General features: G+C 40.6%; 1 protein-coding gene across 4 annotated transcripts in view; it reads left to right on the forward strand.

Annotated features, from left to right (window-relative positions):
* The window catches only part of METTL25 (methyltransferase like 25), a 128,664-nt gene that overhangs the window by 72,231 nt on the left and 33,951 nt on the right, over positions 1-22,482 (forward strand). For 2 of the 4 annotated variants that reach the window (XM_053253874.1, XM_053253872.1), the window contains exons 6-8: positions 1,181-1,275; positions 5,996-6,025; positions 17,338-17,420. In XM_053253874.1, coding sequence (XP_053109849.1) covers positions 1,181-1,275; positions 5,996-6,025; positions 17,338-17,420 — 208 coding nt within the window. Of the gene's footprint in view, positions 1-1,180; positions 1,276-5,995; positions 6,026-16,453; positions 17,421-22,482 lie in introns of all 4 variants that reach the window. The other 2 variants (XR_008308173.1, XM_053253873.1) reach the window with 2 other exon arrangements.

Raw genomic sequence — 22,482 nt, forward strand, 5'->3', positions numbered from 1 at the left:
GCCCGATTTCCCTGGCCTCAGATTTGATGAAGAGAATCCTTTCAAAGGTCTCTTCATCCAGTTTATATATAGGACTCAGAAATCATTTCAGGGCAAACAACAAAACCCATAATTAAATGAAGATGGCAAAAGTCAGCATCAATATTTTTTTCTTTAATCTGGATCTTCCACAGTATTGGTTGTTTTTGAACTTTAAAAAAAAATTATACATGCTGTTCTGTTGTACAAAGGAATTCTCTATATTTTCAGTTTTGTTGAAGACAGAATTACTAAAGACAGACTAACATCCAGACTAAGTTAGTCATGACTATGTTATTGATTCCAGTGGTGCTTAGTCATGATTAACTAATCTGGATATTGCCCAGTGTTTCTTTCTTAAGTGCAAAGTTGATTATTACAATTTGAGAAATCTGACTCTAAAGAAATCATTCCTTCTTTGTTGATATCTTCCCTAGAAATATATTGTTGAGGATGACAAAGAAAGGGGGTATGAAGCACCCATATTTGGGGTTCATGGGCCAAACAACCCATGAATGATAGTCAGCCTTGATCCCTGTCCCTTCAACACTTTATATCATGGTGACACTGGCTTACATAAAAGTTGTGCAGTGGTAAAAGGTTTTTCACTACAACTTGGACAAGAGGCAAGATGTGGCCTACCAAGTTGGGCCAACAACAATGGCTTAGATGAATGGGAAAAGCAGGTACAAGTGTTTTCACTCATGTAAATAAGTTTGCCACACTGTTTGCCCCCCTCACATGTTTCATCCTTGCATTGCCACTATTAATATTTGACAGAGGGGGAATGTTCGGCTTGGGCCAGAACTGTGAAGCACAAGCAAACATGCTCTATTAAGCAAACATTCACTTGCTGAAAACCTATAAATTGTTTATACTGTGCAATGCTGATGATGTATCTGCCCCTCCCCCCTCGCCCAACCTCCTATTGTGTGAAGGGTTTCATTTACTATTGAAATAATGGCTAACCGTGAAATATGATGACTTTTAAATGCAGGCCCTGAGGCAAATGCTTTTCATCAGATAAAATAGCTTTCATACTACTGTTTTGTGGTGTTAGACTAAATAGCATTTAAAGATATTTTACAATGCTCTAGTGTTTTGTCATTAGCCATTTTAATCTATTTTTTAAAAAATAACACTGTTTCTGTCTCCCCTGCAGATGGCACTCAAGGAGCATGGGGCTTTCCCATGTGCCAGTATTTAAAGGAAGAGAGCTGGTTCTGTGGTCGCAATGCTAGAATGGCAGCTTGTTTGGTAAAGTTTTTTTTTCCCCCTCTTCAGATACTAGCTTGGGCCAGGTGCAGAGCATCTGTGCCTCTAGTTCTCCCCCCACCCGTTTTCTGTCCCTGCCTGCCTCTGTTTTCTTCTGCCCTCCTGCTGCTGTCCGCCCCCCCCCCCCCCGCCGTTTTGTTTCCCGCCTCGCCCGCAAGCCTGTACGCTGCCACCGGCGCTTTCTTCCCCCTGCTGGCAGCTCGCTCGCGAACTCTTGTGAAAACTACCTCTGCCACACATGGGATTAGTGACAGGTACGCCTTAGAGAGGTAGCTAGATAGATGTTATGGAATCCATTGCTTTTTGCTTTGCAAACCTAAAGCAGTGTCTTAAATCCAAGAAAGTGCAGAACAGTATCAGTAATTATCATTATTATTATTATTAATATTAATTCAATTTCTATACTGCCCTTTCAAAAATGGCTCAGGGCGATTTACACAGAGAAATAACAAACAAATAATTATGTATTCAAGACAAATATATACGGACTTTTTTTTAAAGTCTTAACCTTCCAACTTCCCACACTTTATGCCTGCTCTAAGTAGGAAATAGTGGACATGGAAATTCAGACACAGCTTTGTTGTTAAACTCAAACAAGGCAACCCCTGGGGCTGGAAGTCTTGGCAGGTGCCAAGGAAATGTTAATGGTAGCCCATTCCTAGTACTGATTATACTCCTCTTTGCTGGACATTACAAATAGCACAGCAAATAGGGATGGCTCATTTGGCTGCAAAGCCAGAGCAGACTGGCAATTCCTCTTAAGCAGGATGTCTTATAAATGTCATTTTTCTTCCATTCTAATCTACATTGTCACAACATGGTGAGATGTGTGTCATAGTGTGATGGCATTCGGACATCCAAGAACATTTACTTTGGATAACTGGGATGGTGTCTCTTCAATCCCCTATCTCCCTCCTGGGTTAAATCCAAATCTATGTGCCTCGTCATATATTCACAGATGTTAGCCGTGAATCAAAAGGGGCTAGCAGAGTCTGCCAAGTGTTAAGGAGATCAGAGTATTAGAGCTGCTCCACTGCTCCTAGTTGCAATGCTGTCCCAAACTCAGAACACATATCTTATCTCTGAACCAAACCTTATTTAATCATTTTCTGATCCTCTTACATACCTATTTCCCTCAATCATTGCCCCTTGACTTCCTCATCTTCTGCGTCAGCTTGCATTATCCTTTCAAGCAGATTCAGACAAATGTTGCTTTCCCTATACCTTAGCCTCCCCTTTTCAACAGGCCAGCATTCCTTTATTATTATTTCTTTAATTTGATACCACCTTACCCAGATGGCTCTAGGCAGTTTACAAATATAAAAGCAGATAATAAACAACTCATTAAAACAATTTAAAACTAATTTTTTAATCTTCTCATTGTGTTGCCCCATTATTATTTTTTAATGTTACTTCTGTTATTCATGGGATGCCTAGGAGGAGGAGCCATGTTTACCTAGATTAGTCTATGCACAATGAAGAAATGAGGCTCCTAGAAATACAATGACAATCCTACATGGATTCTGCCATGTTTCTTTACATGTGGCAGGTAATTTTTACCCTGTATGTATGTTAAGAAAATAGGACTGGGATGAAGGTTGCAGTGGCAACCAACAACTGGAATCAGCCAGTGGAAAATAATTGTGAAGAAAAGCTCAGTAACACTGTGTAGATTCTTCTTTCTTAGCAATGATTAGACTTCCCAGCAGTGACTGGACTTGAATGAGGTGTGTCTGTGGGTAGACGACTAACTCTGTAGCCACACTGTTCAGTCACCTTAAAAAAAAAAAAAAAAAAGGTAGTCAAGATTTTAGTCAATCAGAGTTACTTTTGAATGTTTTCTGCAGTTCTGTATGTACTTTCTGTGTTTTTTAATTTTTTTTTAAATGACATTTTTTAAAAATGCCCTACTTTGTGTGCTCTGCCTTTTTCATTTTAGTAAGTTCCCAAGACATGGTGGATGATCATGCTTCTGAAATGATTTTATTGAAGCATTGCTATCTCTGGCATTGGGCATCTAATTTGATCCTGCTCCCTTTTGCTATAACCAATATGGTTATAAATTACTATATAGCAGATACATTAATAAATATACTGGCTGATACCCTAAATTACTGATTGAAATTAATAGGACAAGCTAGTCAATTTCAATTGAGCTTCCATTCCTCAGTTTGCCACTGTAAAGGGTATGTAAAAGGATCATGCCTTACCTCAGGGGCTATGTTAGATCAACTAGCTCTTGTTCTAGTTTGTTTTGTTTGCTGTTCAGTGAAGAAGCCCTGTTCATAACACAGTTAGTTATGGGCTTCACAATGGTGTGATATTGAAACATTTTTATTCCATTAAGTGATGGACAAAATTGTCCAACTTTGAAAGCATATAATCTTAGTCCTAAAGCAAGCAAGCAGATACAGAACCTTTTGGCCCATCAGTTCCTGTAGATAATATATAACTTCTGTAAACAGAATAAAGCTTTTGTTTGTTGTCTTTCACTACTTGATAAGGCCATTGAAAGCTTAAACTGAAGGCAGCTGCCTCCTTGATTATGTTTCTCTTTTCTCTGTTTAAGCCAAAAGTTGTTAGTGGTTGTTAGTGATTTTCCCAACTCCAACAGTGACTACTGCTACTGCTGCCATAAGGCTTTGGAAATACTGTATAAACAAGAAAGCTTTGCACTTGATTTATTTGATCCCAGGGGAGAAACAAACTGCCAATAGGAAGGTCTCCCTGTTTTGAGAGTGTTCTAAAGGTTTCCCTATGAAATAATTGTTCTGTAGCAATTATATCTTTCTCTCTCCTGCTGCATTTGCACTCTCTCCACTTCTTTAATTAATTGAATTCCAGAAATAACAAGAAGTTGACTTACCTCTATCAAACATGAGAATTACACAATTGTGTGACACAATCTTCACAGCAGTAGTGTTTGTCACCTTGTTAGTCAAGCTTTGCATACAAAAACCAGGCAAAACAAGAAGAAGAAGCCTGGCAATCTCCTTCTCTTCCATTTTAAAAAAGAATGAACAGCCATCTGCATCCCCTCACTGACATAGGAACAAGGGAATGAGATGTCTCTAACGCATGTCCTGTAAGGCAGATCCTGTCTAGCTGCCATGAGTGGACATATTTTTTGCAGGAGGAAGGGGGAGTCAGGAATGGCACCATGTCTGGTGCCATTCTTGACAGTTCTGTCACAGCAGGAAGATGCATGTGGTGTTGGAGAGCAGGTAAGGACATGCTATCCTTTAAAAAAAAAAAATCCTGCTCACCGCTCCTCTCCCTGTGGTGCCAAACTGGTTTGGACCTGTCTGAACTGCTTGAGCACTGAACCAGTGGACGTCCTCAGTTCGTACACATCCCTAGGAGTAGTTTTGTGAAAGTATGGTTGGAGCATTCACATTTCAGAAGATTTCCAGTAGTCACTAAAATACCTATAGGTTGTTCAGAGCTACTGTTCTGTTTTGTTTTTTAAAAGGACAACTAGATTGGGAGTAAAGTTGATAATGATTTCTAGTCATCTTTTTTTTTAATCTCTTGTAAGCATTGTATAGAGAACAATTAAAAGAAAACAGCAAAACAAACTATGACCTTACCTAAAAACAAGTCTCTGCCTGGCCCAAGAGAGAAGAAGAACAGAAAAGAAGTATTGGAACTGATTCCACTGACACACAAAAAAGGCACATAGCTCTTAAGTATTGTAAAGTGTCCCCATTGCCAGGGGAAGCCCTTCCATGAGGCAAGTAGAGGCACTTGCCTCAGTTGTCAGTGTGAGAGGGTTCAGGAGGGGCAAGCACCACCACTAAAGATGCAACTGCCCAAAGATGGTGTGATATGTGGTGTCATATTGTCCTTTGCTTCAGGCAACAAAATTTCTTGGACCACCCCTGCCATTGCTATCTCTGTCTGCAGCTGCTTCTCCCCTCACAGAAGCCTGTTGAACCATCGGCTTCCTTGTGAGCAAAAGAAGGAAGAGGAGAAGAAGCCATGGAAGTGAATAAAATCAAACCTTTTTATTCTCTCAATATTTGCTCTTTTATGAATTTTATATAAGCCACTCTGGGAGCCTTGTTGGCTGGGTAAAAATGCTTTAAATAAGAAAATAAATTATTGAAAATCAAAAGGGGGTATAGGAGAGATATGTACTGCAGAATTTGGAGAGTGACTAAAGGAAACCCCAGTATTGCAGTGTGGGTTCCAATTTTTTTTTAAAGGTAGGGTTTAGATTGGATACTGTGATTGTGCTTGTGTCAAGGTTGTATTGAAGTAATGTGACATCATGAGAAGAGACCAGTGTATATTTTGGTTATTTTTTCAGAACATAATTTGTATCGCACTTTCAGTTCTTAAGAAAATAAGAACAGCCCTGCTGAATCAGGAAAAGGCCCATGATTTTTTTCTTCATTTTAAGTGTGTATATTTTCATTGTTGTGTACTTTATTGAATGTGAGATAGGAAACTCACTGGAGACTTGTTACATTCAGAAAAGAAAATTAAGTGTACAGCCTAGCATAATCATGTCAGTTTTTTGCAGACTTGTAATTGTGAGTCCTGTGATTATACTCTTAAATAGCACCTAGTGATTATAACACTTAACCAACAGCCTCATTTTCATCAGTTGTTATGTTATGTTTGCTCTGTGTGGTGTGTTTGTAAAATGTTCAGATACAAGAATAAATATATCAGCATTTTTTTTAAATCTTTAAAGGCTCTGGAAAGAGTTGCAGTTGGCCAGATGGTGAGTAATATTGTGTATTTAACCCTTCTAATGACAAAGCCATTTTCTCTCTTTGAATATTTGAATCCATGACCTTGTGCTGAACTGTAGTTTGCTGAAATCGAAGAGTGAGCAAATGGCAAAGCGTGAATCGGAGGCAGATTGATATTCTGCATCAGCACCATGAAATTGCACATTTATTGCCTAGTCTTTGTGGAACAATGATAAAGCATAATTTTCTTCAGTTAATTAAGGGTGATTGAAATAGCATAAATTAAATAAATTTAATTTAAAATTAAATTTAAAATTAAATGAAATAGCATAAATTTAAAATTAAATGAAATAGCATAAATTAAAAGTATTCTACCGTCTTGCTGTTAAGTCCTCCACCAGCTTACTTCATTGTAGTAGCCTCATTTGAAGTTGTGAGAAATTCTTTAGGACTACTGAATAAGTGGCTGAGAATTATAGTCTTACTGTAAACGGATTTCTTTGCGCCTTCTCAGGCAAATTTAAAATAAAACTTTCCAAGCTGAAAGATGTTATTGATAGAAGTATGAAGTTAAATGATTCCTTCTTGAAAGTGATTCTTTCTTTCTGTTAGATCCAGCAAAAAGTTCTGTGACTCATTCTTCCTTCACTTCTCTCTGGAAGTTCACTAGAACTAGGTTTACACGGATGATGCTGGGGCAATTTTGGTTCCACTTGCTTTACCATTGCAGGACATGTTGCTTATGAATAAAATGGTGCCTCCTGTAAATCAGTGACTTTCACTTAGTATACTTAATACACTGCATGTCCTCATAAAGAACACATGGCAAAACAGGGAGCAAATAGTTTTTATAGTATTACTTTTTAAGAGGCCTGGAAATCGCATTCTGATATATTTCTTTAATAAGATATACCTGACTGTGGACTAGTCATCAATTGATTATGTACACCAGGTGCATGGACATGTATCCAGACAGTTGAGCATATTGACTATTTGTTCTCTTTGGAAGGAGTCAGCAGCCATTTCTATGACTGCAGATTACAGGAGAACCTCATTACTCATGGGGGTTCTGTTTCTCGCCTACTGCCGCAAATAACAGAACCATGTGTAACGAGGCATTACAGCTATGGGAAATGGGGGGGTGGGATTAGGTTCCATAGTGGAGGGGAAAGGCAAAAAACCTTACTGTTGCATGCTCTGTGGGGACTGCATGTGCCCAGGAATGTGCCCTAAAACTGCAAAAAAGCAAGGAAGAATCCAATATTTTTTTCCAGAAATGGGCCACAAAATGGCTCCTTTATTAATTACATTTATAAACTGCCCCATCCAAAGGCTCTGGGCGGTGTACAACAAATTTTAAAAAGACTTAAAAACCCACATTATTTAAAACACAGTCTAAAAACAATATAAAAACAATTCAAAAACAATTTTTAAACACATTTAAAACTAATTAAAATACTTTTAAAAACAATTTACAAACCTTGGAAGGCCAGGCCAAACAAGTAAGTTTTTAGGGCTCTCTTAAAGGCCGACAGCGAGCCTAAACTGCAGAGAGTGCATTCCTTTTCTTTCTCTCTTTCTTAAAGAATTTTTGCTTTTATTAGTGATAGTAATAGAACAGGTTACATCTCTGAGATCGACATAGCCATACATGAATAAGAGCAATGGATATCCACAACAAAGAAAACAAGAAAAAAACCCCACAGTAATAGTATTTAAGTATACTTAAATGAGTAAAGATAATCTAAGAAAAGGAGAGTACGTCTAAAAAACTAAATCTAATCGTCAGAGAAAAAATGAACCCTAAACCTCACACAGAACACTCCCACTGGACTCAATTGAACGATTCAAAACAAGAATTTTCAATGGAGAAGAAAATGAAAATGAAAAAACACTAGTTCTGCCATAAAGAAAAGTATATATTGTAAACACAAAACCACATATCCACCACTATTCTATAATCAAAATTCCCATCTCATCCCATACAGGTATACGTCATAATAAAATAAATATTATAGGCAGTATATAAATTTAACAACAAACAAATATAAATAAATAAATGACAGAAATCAGTCATACCTTCAGTAGTCCTCCTCTTCATTTAACAAAAACCAAAACTGGAGAGATAAAGGGAGAGATATTCTTTCATGAAGAGGTAGACTAACTTCAGTCAGAACTGGTCTCTATAGCCCACCACTGGGAGAATAGGCTGTCAAGCTATGACAGTAAGATCTTTCCCCATACATACATGTAATCCTTCTCAATTTCCTTCTAATTGCTTGTTCACAACAAGTAGTTCACTCAACTGTTACTATTATAAAGTTTTCATAACAACCAATAAAAGCTCATAGGGGGAAATGAGAATAAAGAAAAATACTGAAAAAAGAAATGGGAATGATAAAGATGTATATTTCTGAAAAATTGAGACAAGATTTCAATTAGATGCTAAAGCTAACTTCAGTTAATTGTTCAAAAATGCTCAAACCAAGACTTAATACCAAAAAATCAAACACTGAACTTTCCAAGTAGAACATCTCAATACGTAATCTTTTAAAAACTATTAAAACTATTATTATTATTTTATTTTTACATTTATATCCCTCTCTTCCTCCAAGGAGCCCAGAGTGGTGTACTACATACTTGGGTTTCCCTTTCACAACAACCCCGTGAAGTAGGTTAAGCTGAGAGAGAAGTGACTGGCCCAGAGTCACCCAGCTAGTTTCATGGCTGAATGGGGATTTGAACTCAGGTCTCCCCGGTTCTAGTCCAGCACTCTAACCACTATACCACGCTGGCTCTCATGTCATTTAGTAGAATATAGCCAATTATCTTATTCCTTAAATTTTAAAATATTATCAGTATTGCAGCCACTTATTTCTAAAGGTTATTTCTAGAGATCCACGCTTCCCTAATTCCCCCATTCTTAATAGATCTCATTTCTTCCATAAGAAGAAACAAAAGACAAAAATGTGGCAATTCCTTAAGTCGTTAAATCTATCACGTTTATCATACAAAATCCTAATTCCTGATTAGGTTATTGTCAGTATTAAGCCTTATATTAAACCTCCCTAATTAAAAGGCCAACTAATGAGGTATAATGTTTAATTATACTCAAAGTTAAAACCTATACATGAAACCCTAAATTAATCACATAAATTATCATTTCTTCCATGAAGATATGTGATTATTCCTTAAGTCATTAGAACATTCGGGTATATCATAAAAAAATCTTAGTTTCTAAATAGGTTATTTTCAATGCGAAACCCTATATACAATTCCCTAAATCTCAGTGGTTAAGAGAGAGAGAGAAAGAAACAATTAACACAGGGAATACATTGAAAGGCCAGTTAATAAGGTATATTATTTAATTATACTCAATGTTAAAACCTGTATATGAGACCCTAAGTAAATCACATATCTAAAAAAAACCCACAAGAAAAGAAAGGAAACTTCAAAAGGAGAGGAAAGGAGAGAGAAAATATAAGCTCAGAGGGAAAGAGAAGTAGGAGAGAAAAGATAATTCCATTATATTAAAAATATATCGGCAAAGAGAAATAAAATGCTGATAGATACACCACTAAAAATATCGGGCTTTTCATTCATCCCAGCACAAAGACAAAAGGAGTGGTAGCTGCAACTCACATAACATAGGGTTAATATGAAATCTTGAAAACAGTGTCCAAGGACACTCTCTCGTTAAGGGGGAGACTAAACAATGCTGGAACTAACTTCTTTGCCTGGGGAAAAGGGTTATCAAGTTTCTATAAAGTAAAATTCCTTCAGTTAGAATCCTTCCACGTAAATCTCGCCATAGCTACCTATCCAAAAGCCGAATAGTTCTAATAAAAGATAGCCAGAAGACATACAACTAAGGCAAATAAACTTTTAAATAAGAACAAAATATTTAAAATACTCAGACCCATTTTGTGAAATCTTCTTAAATTATCTTGAAGTGAACCACCACTTAACAGCCCCCCCATACCAATTTCCCCTCCCTGTATTTAACAAGAAGTACCACAGTTGCAGCATCAGCACAAGAATAATAAATCATCATCACTCCAACTCAGCTGAGTAACAAGTTTAGAAATTCTTCAAAGTAAAGTCAAAGTCCCAGTACAAAATGCTAATGACATTAACTGCTATTAAATGGAAATTCCATCAGTGGCATTAAACTACAAGACAGGAAAGTCCTGATTCCAATAAAGAAAGAAAGAACATGGAAAGACAAACTTCCTTTTCCTCTGTCGAAACAGCAAGTTCTCTCCAGTCACTTTTATTTCCCCAATCAGAGCTTTGAGAATAGTTGGTAGTGGGAAGGTAATTGTCCAGCCATAAAACACTGTCAGCAAACAGAAGGAACTATAAATTCAAGGAAGATCTTTCAGAATCCCAGCAAGTGGATCCTCCCAAGATGTAGATCTTTCCAATTAGAACTTTATAAGTAAAACATAAGCTGGTTAAATTTGTAAATATGTGGCATTACTCCATTAAAAAGCTGTTTTTCCCTCCAAGCCAATCTTCTCCATTCCTCTTCTCCATTGCAGACAGCGTACATTTTTGCTGAAAAGTTCAAGGGGAGTTCTCAGAAAATACAAAATCCATAATCATCTACGACAAATTACGAGTAGGTTAAAGATCATAATAAAATAAGTAATTGCTGTAGCCTCAAACATTTAAAAAAAATTCTTCAAAGCGAAACTAAAAGCTAATAGCATTGGAATGCTGAGCTCTAGCAAGTCCATAGAAAGATTCAAAAATAGAAGATAGAAAATAAGCAAAAGTTAACAATAAAAAAACCATAGATCTGACACCTCATGGCCGTAGCCATCTCCAAGATTTATTAGAAAAGATAAAAGATTAGATTTTCTGCAGGTCATCCGTGACTAGGCGGTGTAAATGCCTCTTTCCATTCAGACCAATGAATGCAGATAGGTCTCTCCAAGTGTTCATCCAGGGTTTGTCAGACTTTTTAAGGTCTGAGGACCCCCTGGACCCACACCTCTAGGAGGAGGACTGAGCCCTGCACACATTCCAATCTCCATCTGGCCGATGGAAGATGATAGGACCAAACGGTAGCTGAAAGCCCTAAAAGCTGTTTAATCAGGTGGTTTCATTCCGAACGCCATCTTGCTCTCCCTGGGAGTGCATTCCATAGGGCAGGAGCAGGTAGAGAAAAGACCCGGTTCTGAGTTGCCACCAGACGTACCAATTGTAACTGGAGACGGATCTCTCCAGATGGGGAGAGATCAAGCGACAGGGATCATACCAAAGAAGGGGCTCTCTAAGGTAGCCTGGACCCAAGCCATTCAGAGCTTTAAAGGTAATAACCAGTACATTGTATTTTGCCTGGAAACATATCGGCAGCCAGTGCAACTGTTTTAAAACAGTGTCATAAATCTGTTGGCATGGCTGACCCGATAGGATTTACGATCCCTCCAGCTCCACTTCTGCGAGTCACAGTGGAAATGCTATAGATAAGAGTAGCAGCTTAGCTGCACGAACCAAAGCAAAAAAAAAAAAAAAAGGACTCAAAGATAAAGTAGTATAAGCCAAAATAAAGTCCCTTAAAACTACACTAGGTATCCCCCTCTACGATAACTGAAATAAAGGAGCAAGGAAGGAACAGAACAAGGACAGGCTGAAACAAGAAAGGTTGAACAACTAAAGTACGAGGAACGCTATCTGCGGAAAACAACATTGCTGACAGTACCGTCTCAGGAACAGTGTCTGCTTGATATAGGGCTCAAGATAACCGGCTGCCAATATCAGGCTTTCCTGACTCAGCATTTCTATTGCCTCTCCTGTGAGATCTTGCGCCTGCGTGTCTCCCACTGAGCCTTTCTCTTGAGACGTCTTCTTAACACAGGTGAAATTCCAGCTTCCTCCTGATCAGTCTCCTCAGGCCTCATCTCTGTCAGCTGTCCAGATTCCCTTGTCTGCTGCCGTTCCAGCTCAGCTTCAGAGTTTGTTCTCACAGCCAAGTCTTTCTGCTGTGCTTCTGAGACTGTTCTCTCAACCAAGTCCTCCCACTCCTCCTCTGACTCTTCTGACTCAGAGGTCTGAGCCATGACAGACAGGCATAGTATGATCTCTCTGGGTTACCCCAGAGACCAATCTGGCTGCTGCATTTTAAACTAATAAGTGTCTAAACTACGTACGAAGGCAGACCCATGTAGAGCGCATTACAGTAGTCAAGCCTGGAGGTTACCAGCTGATGCACCACTGTTTTGATATCGTTCTCTTCAAGGAATGGACGCAGCTGTCTAATCAACCGAAGCTGATAGAAAGCGCTCCTGGCCATAGCCTCCACCTGAGATACCAGGGTGAGGCCTGGATCCAAGAGCACTCCCAAGCTGCATACCTGTTCCTTTTGGAGGAGTGTAACTCCATCCAGCACAGGAAGATCTAACTCATCCCTTAAATTCTGATTCCCCACAAAGAGCACCTGCATCTTGCTTGGATTCAGCTTCAATTTGTTATCCCTCATCCACCCCATTACTGCCCATAGGCAGGCATTTAGGGAGTGAATGCCATTTCATCATAATAATGATGATGATGATGATGAGAAATAGATTTGGGTGTCATCAGCATACTGATAACACCCTCCACCAAATCTCCTGATGACCTCACCTAGCAGTTTCATGTAAGTGTTAAAAAGCATTGGTGACAGAATGGAGCCCTGGGGGACTCCATATAAAAGCTCCCATTTTAAAGAGGAACTGTCATGAAGCTCCACCATCTGGAATCTGCCTGAGAGATAGGAGCGGCTCACTGCAAATGACTACAAATCAGTGCCTACAATTTCCAATTCCTCCAGGCGATCCAGAAGGATACCATGGTCGATGGTATCAAACGCCACCAAGAGATCCAAAAGAACCAATAGAGTCACACTCCTTCTGTCGATACTCTGGTAAAGGTCATCCGTCAGGCCCAACCCCATAGCCCACTCTAAAGCCAGTTTGAAATGGGTCTCAATAATCGGTTTCCTCCAAAAGGTTTAGCCACCACTCTCTGTCACCTTGCCCAACCATGGGAGATTGGATACCAGCCTATAACTATCCATCACTGAGGGATCTAGGGAAGGCTTCTTAAGAAGTGGTCTAATCATTTCCTCTTTCAAACAAAGATGCATCCTTCCCTCCCTCAGTGATGAGTTAATGATATTAACTAGGTCCTCTCCAACAATTTCTCTGCTAGATAGAAGCAGCCAAGTCAGGCAAGGATCCAGAGAACAAGTGGTAGGCCGCACCATCTCAAGCAGCATGTCCACATCTCAGGCATCACAGATTGAAACTAATCCAGTCTAATACTGCAGGAGGGATTGCTGGACACCACCTTAATAGACTCTGCAGAAACAGTGGAGGCCAAGTCAGCCCAGACACCAGAGATTTTGTTCACAAAGAACCCATTAAAAACATCGCAGCAGAACAGTCTCTGGGGGACTGGTTCAAAATGGAAGGAAATAAACTCCTCACAACCTGGGACAACTCTGCTGAATGCAAACCTACAGAAGCAATGTGCTCAGAGCAGAATTGGTTTTTTGCTGCATGCACCACCTCTGCATAAACTTTTAGACAAAATGGTGGGCAGAAGTCACCTCCCATTTTACCAAACAATTCAGACCAGCTGGGATAGGTTCTTATTAAGGATCCGGAGACAATAAGCACACAGGTAGATAGAGAGAAATCACACTTTATTGAATACAGCTAGCAGTTAGATCTTAAACACAAATGAAAAGTAGTAACATACCAAGCAAGATCTGTAGTCTCCATTCAGCTATCAGGAGCCTAAGTGATAGCGGAGAACCCCAGGCCAACAGCCTGTGTCAAGCTCATTGAATTCCCAACTTCCTGCTCCTTTTATCTCTTGTTGGATGTGGGTGCTTAATTAATTTATTAATTACACCTGGCTTTCGATCCTTCATTTCTGGGATGCAAGCCATTAACAAAGATAGCATTAATCTGTGGAATGATCTCCACCTGGGATGTATTCCTTCATTATAAAGCATGTTTTCCTTAAAGTAAGCTGAATCATAATGAATCAGCATTTTATAGTAAATTAACCCTATCTGGGAGAATACAAGGCATGTTATTAACTCCTTGAAATCACAATTGTCTTCCACAAATGCCAACCACTACACCTCGGTGGTAACCTCTGGCCCGTTAGGAACCATGGATATGTGAGTTTTAACCATTTTATATCCAACAAACACCTGTTTTCAGTATCTGTGGACACCCCACGGATACACAGAACTGCAAATAGTGGTTCCACAAATAATGAGGTTCTCCTGTACTCAGGAAATGAAGATCATGGAAATAGCTGTCAGCTACCACCATTCAGTTTTTCTCTATGTGGCATGCAGTTTCTCTTTACATTTATGCATGTGTAAAAGTGTGTGGAAAAATTTGGTAGTGTTCAAAGGTCAGTGGAGACCTGCTGTTATGGTTAAGCCTTCATGAAATGTTTTCTTTAGTTGGGCATCTCACAGTTGATATGTTGTCTTGGAGAATCTGTTACAAAGCCCTGGAGCAGCCACAGAGAAGTTCAGGTCCCAAGTCACCACCAAATTACCCGGTGACAACTAACATGACCTCTCAAGATGATCTTAATAGGCAGCAGGGTTCATGACAAAGAAGGCGCTCTCTTAAGTACCCTGGACCCAAGCCCTTGGGGTCTTGTTAGGTAATAATGAGCACTTTGTATTTTGCTTGGAAACATATTGGCAGCCAGCACAGTTCTTTCAGGATCATTGTTATGTGGTCCCTTCAGGTTGTCCCAGTGACCAGTCTGTCTTACGCATTCTGTACCAACTGTAGTTTCCAGACTATGTACAAAGGCAGCCCCATATAGAGTGCATTATAGTAGTCAAGCCTGGAGGTTACCAGCTTCTGCACTACTGTTTTAAGGTTGTTTACCTTCAGTAATGGGTGTAGCTGATATATCAGCCGAAGCAGATAAAAAGCGATCCTGGCTACTGCCTCTGCCTGAGAAACCAGAGAGAGTTTTGGATCCAGGAACACTCCCAAGTTATATTGTTGATCTTTCAGGGGAAGTGTAACCCCATCCAAACCAGGCAGGTCTAAACTATCTCTTAGGTCCCAACCCCCCACAGTCAGTACCTCCATCTTATTTGGATTCAACTTCAATTTGTAATCCCTCATCCAGCCCATTACTGCCTCCAGGCAGGCATTTAAGGAAGTTATGTCATTTCCTGATGAAGTCATTATGGAGAAATAGGTTTGGGTATCATCAGCATGTTGATAACACCCTACACCAAACCTCCTGGTGACCTTTTCCAGCAGTTTCATGTAGATGTTATAAAGAGAATTGGAGATAATATGGAGCCTTGTAGAACTCTGTACTTTAGTACTCGCTTTGCAGAGCAGCAGTCTGTCTCTAAGCAGCACCATCTGGAATCTACAAGAGAGGTAAGATCGAAACCACAGTAAAACAGTGCCACCCAATCCCAACTCCCTCAGGTGATCCAGAAGGATACTCTGGCCAATGGTATTGAAAGCTGCTGAGAGTTCCAAAAAGATCATCAGAGTCACACTCCCCTTTCGATTTCCAATTGGAGATCATCCATCAGGCTGACCAAGGCAGTCTCAACACCATAGCCCACTTGAAAGCTGGTTTGAAATGGGTCTAGATCAGGCCTGCTCAACTTTGGCCCTCCTGCAGGTGTTGGCCTACAATTCCCATAATTCCTGGCTGTTGGCTGCTGTGGCTGAGAATTATGGGAGTTGTAGTCCAAAAACAGCTGGGGGGCCTAAGTTAAGCAGGCCTGGTCTAGATAGTCTGTATCATAAAAAAATGCCCGGAGCTGAAAGGCCACCACCCGCTCAATCACCTTGCCCAGCCATGGAAGATTGGAAATGGGTCTGTAATGGGTCTGAGGGATCCAATGCAGGTTTCTTCAAATAAGGTCTAATAATAGCCTTCTTAAGTCAAGGAGGCATCCTGTCTTCCCTCAGAGAAGCATTTATAATATTTACCAGACCCTCTCTCATAGAACAGTTACCAGATGAAATGTCGAGTTGGGCAAGGGTCAAAAGAACAGGTTGTAGGATGCACGGTCCAAAGTGGTTTGTCCACATGCTCAGGAACCACAAACTGAAAGTCATCCAATCTACTCCTATAAGAGGAGTTGCTAGAAACCTCCACAGTAGACTCTGCAATAACACTGGAATCCATTTTGGCCCAAATACAAGAGACTGTACCTGCAAAACGAGTCATTGAAGACATGACAGTGAGTGACTGATGGTTCCAAGTCACTTGCTGTATTTACAAGTATTGTAATATGCGCGGTATTTACAAGTATTTTAAAGATTTGCTTTGATTTATTGCAAATGTTTGGTTCTGGAAGGAGACTCAATATTCTTTGTTTTTAAATCCATGTCTAAATTCTTTATGTGGGTATTTTAAATCATTACTGTTCAATTTATCATTTCTTTTAGTATATGTACACAAGCTGTATGACTGTTCAGCACACTAGATTTACAGGCCATTGTATCCCTGCTGCATACCCATTGACCTTAGAGGAGTTTACACAAGGGATGCATTTGTCCCTACATTTTAAAGAGGCCAGCATTAATGTTTCTTATGTAAACATAGAGTTTGTTCTGAAAGGTATGAGGTTCTCCTGTACTTATGTCCTTTTTACAAGTGTAATGCTTTCTATATACATTAGGGAAAGAAGATGAAGTTGTTATGGGGAAAGAGCACATTTACAATCTGCAAAATGTTTTCTCTCTGACTTTAGACTAACAGATTAAATTTGACTGGATAAGAATAGCCCTGCTGGATCAGGCCCAAGGCCCATCTAGTCCAGCATCCGGTTTCACACAGTGGCCCACCAGATGCCGCTGGAAGCCTACAGGCTGGAGCTGAGGGCATGCCCTCTATCCTGCTGTTACTCCCCTGCAACTTTTATTCAGAGGCATCTTGTCTCTGAGGCTGGAGGTGGCTTATAGCCCTCAGACTAGTAGCCGTTGATAGACCTCTCCTCCATGAAGTTATCCAAACCCCTCTTACTGCAGATATTCTTACTGCAAATACCTTTCTGCAGTAAAACCCACATAACAGTATAATTTGGCCTGGAGGAGCTTTCTTTTCCCCTCTAGCCCTCTTCTCACTTCCACTTAGTGGTCCCCCTCTCCCCACTTTCCCAGCAATTATGGATACATCATATTTCTGAAAGACAACATTTTAATTTTGGAATGAGAGAATTGCTAGTAATGCTGGGTTGAATGGATGCAAACCAATAATTAGTTGAAGACAGCTAACTATTTTTACTTTGATTTGTAGTGTTTGGTTCCTTAACTGCTTGCTGTTCTTTGAGTTTTTGCAGCTGCCTACAGAATCATTGTTTTATCGAGCTGTCCTACAGGTTATTGTAGAAGAATTTTATGGAGTCAAGAGAAGGTAGGTTGAAATTTCACATATTGTTAAGGAAAGACTAGTTTTGTCTTCTTTACCCATATTGGTGGTGAAACCTGAGGAGAATGCATGTGTTGAAAGAGCAGCAAAGATTTTAGCTATCCTAAATATCTGATAATATCTTTTTGACTGCCAGTCTATAAATGTGACTTGGGTTCTGTTGAATGCAAACCACCTTGTAAATTCTGTCTTTCAAAAAATTAAGTTAGTGGGAAGGAAATTGTAAACCACGTGGTATCTTTTCTGTACAAAGTTCCAGAAACCCAACTCTTAATTCCTGCAAACTGCAATCATGCTTGAAAAGCACCTAAAATCAAACAAAAGAATGAATAATGATGCCTACTGTGAGCTATTATTAATCATTCATGTAGCACTTTAACTGTGCTAAATAAGCTGAACACTTATTGTTCATCTTCTCAGTTGTGAGGAAGGTCATTATCATGGCAGATGAAGAATTAAGTTCGAGAGAATGTGACTTTCCCAAGGTTAATCCATGTCTGAGGTGGGTTTAGAATGGCAGTCTTGCAGATCTGGGGATACGCTGCTTTTATATTTATTTATGGTATATTTATAATATGGTTTGTTGTGTCAAGAAAGTTGCAGCATGAGTTTTCAACTCTCATGCTTCTTACTTTCTTGCTTCCCTCCCTCCTTTGCATATGATGAGAGGAAAGTAAAAGTTTTCAGTCATAGTGTCATACCAGAATTCCCTGTATTTGAATATAAACTACAGCTAGTTCATAAGCAAGGATATCAAAACATGAATTAAGCCTGATGTCCTGTCCTGGTTGCCCACAAGACAGAGCAAGGCCAGTCCTCAGCATCTTGACAGTCCAAGGGACCAACTCAACACCAGTCAGAAGCAGACTGAGCTCTTTAGTACTTCTGAGCTCAGACTACCTCCTGAAAAAGTTAAAGCGTTAAAGGGATAGCCTTTCAGAGTCTAGTAGCCTTCCTCTGCTATTTCTGTCCATACTGAGCTTGTTGCCAACTTTGGTGTGCAGGTATTGGGGGGTGTGATGGTGTGGGAGAAGTGAGCTGAAGTTCTAAGAATCTACGCTCAGGTCCTGAGGGAGCTACTTCAGGAGATTTCAGTTCCATAGCTGTCTCCGATTCTAGTCTGGTGTCCAGGCTGGTGCTGGACCTCCTGTCTTGGGTTGGTCTGGTGTGGAGGGCAGCACTTCAGGTAACCCTGCACATAAACAACTCGCTGCCACCGGGGAGAATTATTTTGACTGGTTCTAACACCCAGTCACTGGATCTTCTGTCCTTCAGCTTTACAAAAAAGTAATGTGGTAGGAAATTTAGGCAAGTAGGTGTGGGCTGGGAAAAGTAACAGACAGATACATTAAAGAAATAGTTTAAAAAACCCAGAAAGTTTACTTGGTTCAAAATTTTCTTAGTTCCAAAACAGTGCAGTAATATCAGGTAAAAGAAACATTCAGTTGAGCAAAAGTACAAGAAAAACAATGAATAACTGTGCAATGGCCTATGCAAACTAGGCCCAGCAACAGTCTCAAAGGAATACAAATGATAGATCCTTGATGTGATCTCAGTGTATTCACATCACTGGGGATATGCACCTGTGTAGGAGACCAATCGGGAAGATTCTAAAAGCTTCGTGTGGCACTCCTAACTCCTCCCATGGGGTGCAAGTGTCCATCGATATAGGCAGTCAGAGCGCCACCCTCCTCAGTTCCTTTCTGACCACCGACCAGTATGGATGCCTCGGAAGGTTCTTCTGCTTGGTTGGAGTTCACCGCCTCATCCATTTGGATAAGTTAGAGAGAAATATCTCTGTATCTGAGAATATTGTTGGTTTCTTGTTTGTCGGACAGTTTTCATGACAGACAGAAAGAAAAATATGTTTAAGAGGTGTGGAAAATACAACACTGCTTTTCCCTCTTCAGATCAACATTCTCTTTGTCTTCTCTGTTTGTCTTCTCTGCAAAGAACACAGTACTGAAAACTGTAAGATTTGTCAGGAGTTTTCTAAACAGACTTGGAAAATTAGACTTCTGAGGCTGAGGGACGCTTTTTATAATTTGGTGCTAAAACTTCAACTCTCGATGTCGAGTTTGTCGGCTGCCCCGGTATAGAAACTGGCCAATTGTTTGACATCAAAGAATATGACATTGTCTACAAAGTTTTTAAGTAAGGATAAAACAAGGTCGACATCGACTCTGAGTCCGAAGTCCAGTCACCCTTCGATGCCGATGCAGGTATTGAAGGAAGGAGCTCTGAAGCCCTCTTCCCCAACTTCGAAAGAGGTCAAATTGGGAAAGGTTAAAGCTGAAATGAAACAGGAGCCGACTCTTCAACCTCCATTTCAATGCCTGCTCCCCAAAAGAAGTTGAAAGTGGACTCGACATCGAAAAACTTGGCGTAGGAGAAACCCTCGACATCAAAGCAGTCAATGTCGGGGAAATCTTTGAAGTCCAAGCACCTGACAATGCCACCGAAACTGAAAGAAGTACCAATATCAAACAAGCCGATGTCAGGAAATGGCTTGTCATCATCAGTACTGAAATTTACGATACCGAATTTGAAAATAGTGCTTATAAAGGAGGCACGAAATGAGGGTATGTTAACATTAGACTCTCTGACAACCACTCATTCGGTGTCAGTAACAACAGAGGTTCCTCTGTGTAATATATTGGCACTCCCTTTGAAAGCGCAGAGTGTATACCCCTTTTGTCCCCCTCATCCAAGTATTATTGACCTCAGCGATACTGAGGATGTGGTTGAAGTTCAAAGGTTCCCATCTTTTCCCCCTGTCACTCATGGCCACTTAATGGAGGATGAGATCCAAAATCTAATTAAGTGGAAAACTGGAAAACCTTGGAGTGCACATTCCTTTAGCCCCATACGCCCTGCTTCCTCACAATGGCATCAAGGAGGAGATGATTGCTTCTATCAGAGCAAGCCTTATCACACTTTCCAATCGACAGCCCATTCCATCTTCTGGAAGATTTACTCATACTGATTATTATGCGCAAGCTTTACATGTGGTGCACTAAACTGATCCAGTCGGGGATGAAGGCATCTTTTTACATCCCCATGATTTCCATCATCCCAGAGAGGTTACACATACAGTCACCTCAGGCTCGGTGTTATTTCATATGACTCTAGCTACCAGTTCAGCACTAACGGATCCAGTTGCCTCTTGCCCAACCACTCCATCAAATCCACAGTTTCCAGTCAAGCCTGTTTTTTTCACCGTTACAGCCAGTCTTGCTGGTTGACCCTCGAAGTCCGGCTTCAGTACCGGCCATATACTGCAAGGTACCCCCTCTGATGGGCATTCTCCCATTCTGGAAGATCCTGCACCAGATTCAGAAACAGACTCACAAGCCACTGAGACCCAATTGAAACTGTCCCCGGACGATGAGGTGCTTAAAAAGGCCCCTGATTCACCCAAGGAGAAACATAATAATTATCATATACAGTGGTCCCTCTACTTACGAAATTAATCCGTTCCGAATGCACATTTGTAAGTCGAAAAGTTCGTAAGTCGAAAAGCGGTTTCCCATAGGAATGCATTGGGAACGGATTAATGCGTTCCGGAGCCTAGAAAAAAGACCCAGACCCCCAGTAAGGCTTGCAAACTGCACAGGAACATTTCTTTTCAAGAATAAACAGGCAGTAAACAAGCAGGCAAGTCAAGGAAACCGCATGTAAAATTCGTAAGTCGAGGAAACCCCATCTAAAAATTTGTAAGTCGAAAAAACCGCATCTAAAACCGGATCTAAAACTGCCGTTTGTAACTCGAAAAATACTTATGTCGAGTAGTTCGTAAGTCGAGGGACCACTGTATCTTGATTGCCTATATGGCCAAAGCCTTAGGCCTTAGCCTTAAACAAATTACTGAAAATATTGAAAATATTTTCCCATTTATACATTCTTGCAAACTGCAAAGACCTCCCAACCTACTGCATTACCCATGCTAACAGTACTGCCACAAGCCTCAAAACAGGCTTGGAAGAAGCCGTCTACTACAGCCCCCACTTCCATATAGCTTGAAAATATTAGGGATGTGCACGAACCTGTTCAGAGACCCTTTAACGGGCCTCCGAACAGGTTTGAACACCGAGCGGGGGGTGGATTCAAAGTTGGAGGAAGGGGAGGCGCCCCTTTAAGGGCAGGGGAGGGTGCACTTACCCCTCCCCCCACTTTCCCCTCACTGGTGCTCACTGCCCATAAAAGCCTTTGGTGTGGCAGTGTACCTCCCTGCCGCCCCTTCCCTCTCTTTGGCTGGAAGTTGGCCGGAAGTCCTGGGTGTGTATCTCCCTTGGGAGATGTTTTGTATTCAACTATCACACTGGCAATGCATATTGCCAACTACACTGTGTGTATGTCACACTATCAACACACTTTGTGGGAGGAGCTTGCTGAAATCAAGCCGGAAGACATTCAGGCAAGAATTAAGGAGCTACAGATCAGATCAGCTGATATTACTAAACAGCAAATTAGCACGGCTCGCCATCTGATGGACTGTGAGTTGAAGAACATGGCGGGTTCTATAGCCTTGCGACATCACACCTGGCTTCGCTCCTCCACATTGCAATATGAGACTAGGGAGAAAATTGAAGACCTCTCCTTTGAGGGTGAAGGTCTCTTCAGCTCTGAAACAGATGATATATTTAAAAAGTTGAAGAAATCAAAATTGACTGTGAAGTTGTTCATGGTCCTAACTTCTCAATCCGGCTATCAGTCTAGGCCAAAGCCTAATGGCTAATGTACCGCTGTGGTAGTTCATGCAAAACCACGCATGTGCCCTCTGTAACTTTGGTTTTTGAGGAACTCCAATCTCCTTTACGGATCTCTAAGACAACTCTTGCGTATACCACAAACAGTCTGAAATTCACTTTGGTGGTGGTCCCTTCCAGCCACTTTTCCCACAGATAATTGTGACTTCGGACACCTCCAGTGAAGGGTGGGGAGCTCACTACCCCACTTACAAGATGAATGGGTCCTGGACCATCACCCAGAGCCGACTACACATAAATGTGCTGGAACTGTTGGGGTGCCTTCAGACCAATGTTAC

The sequence above is a fragment of the Hemicordylus capensis genome, chromosome 5, assembly GCF_027244095.1.
Source record: "Hemicordylus capensis ecotype Gifberg chromosome 5, rHemCap1.1.pri, whole genome shotgun sequence".
Classification (NCBI taxonomy): Eukaryota; Metazoa; Chordata; class Lepidosauria; order Squamata; family Cordylidae; genus Hemicordylus; species Hemicordylus capensis.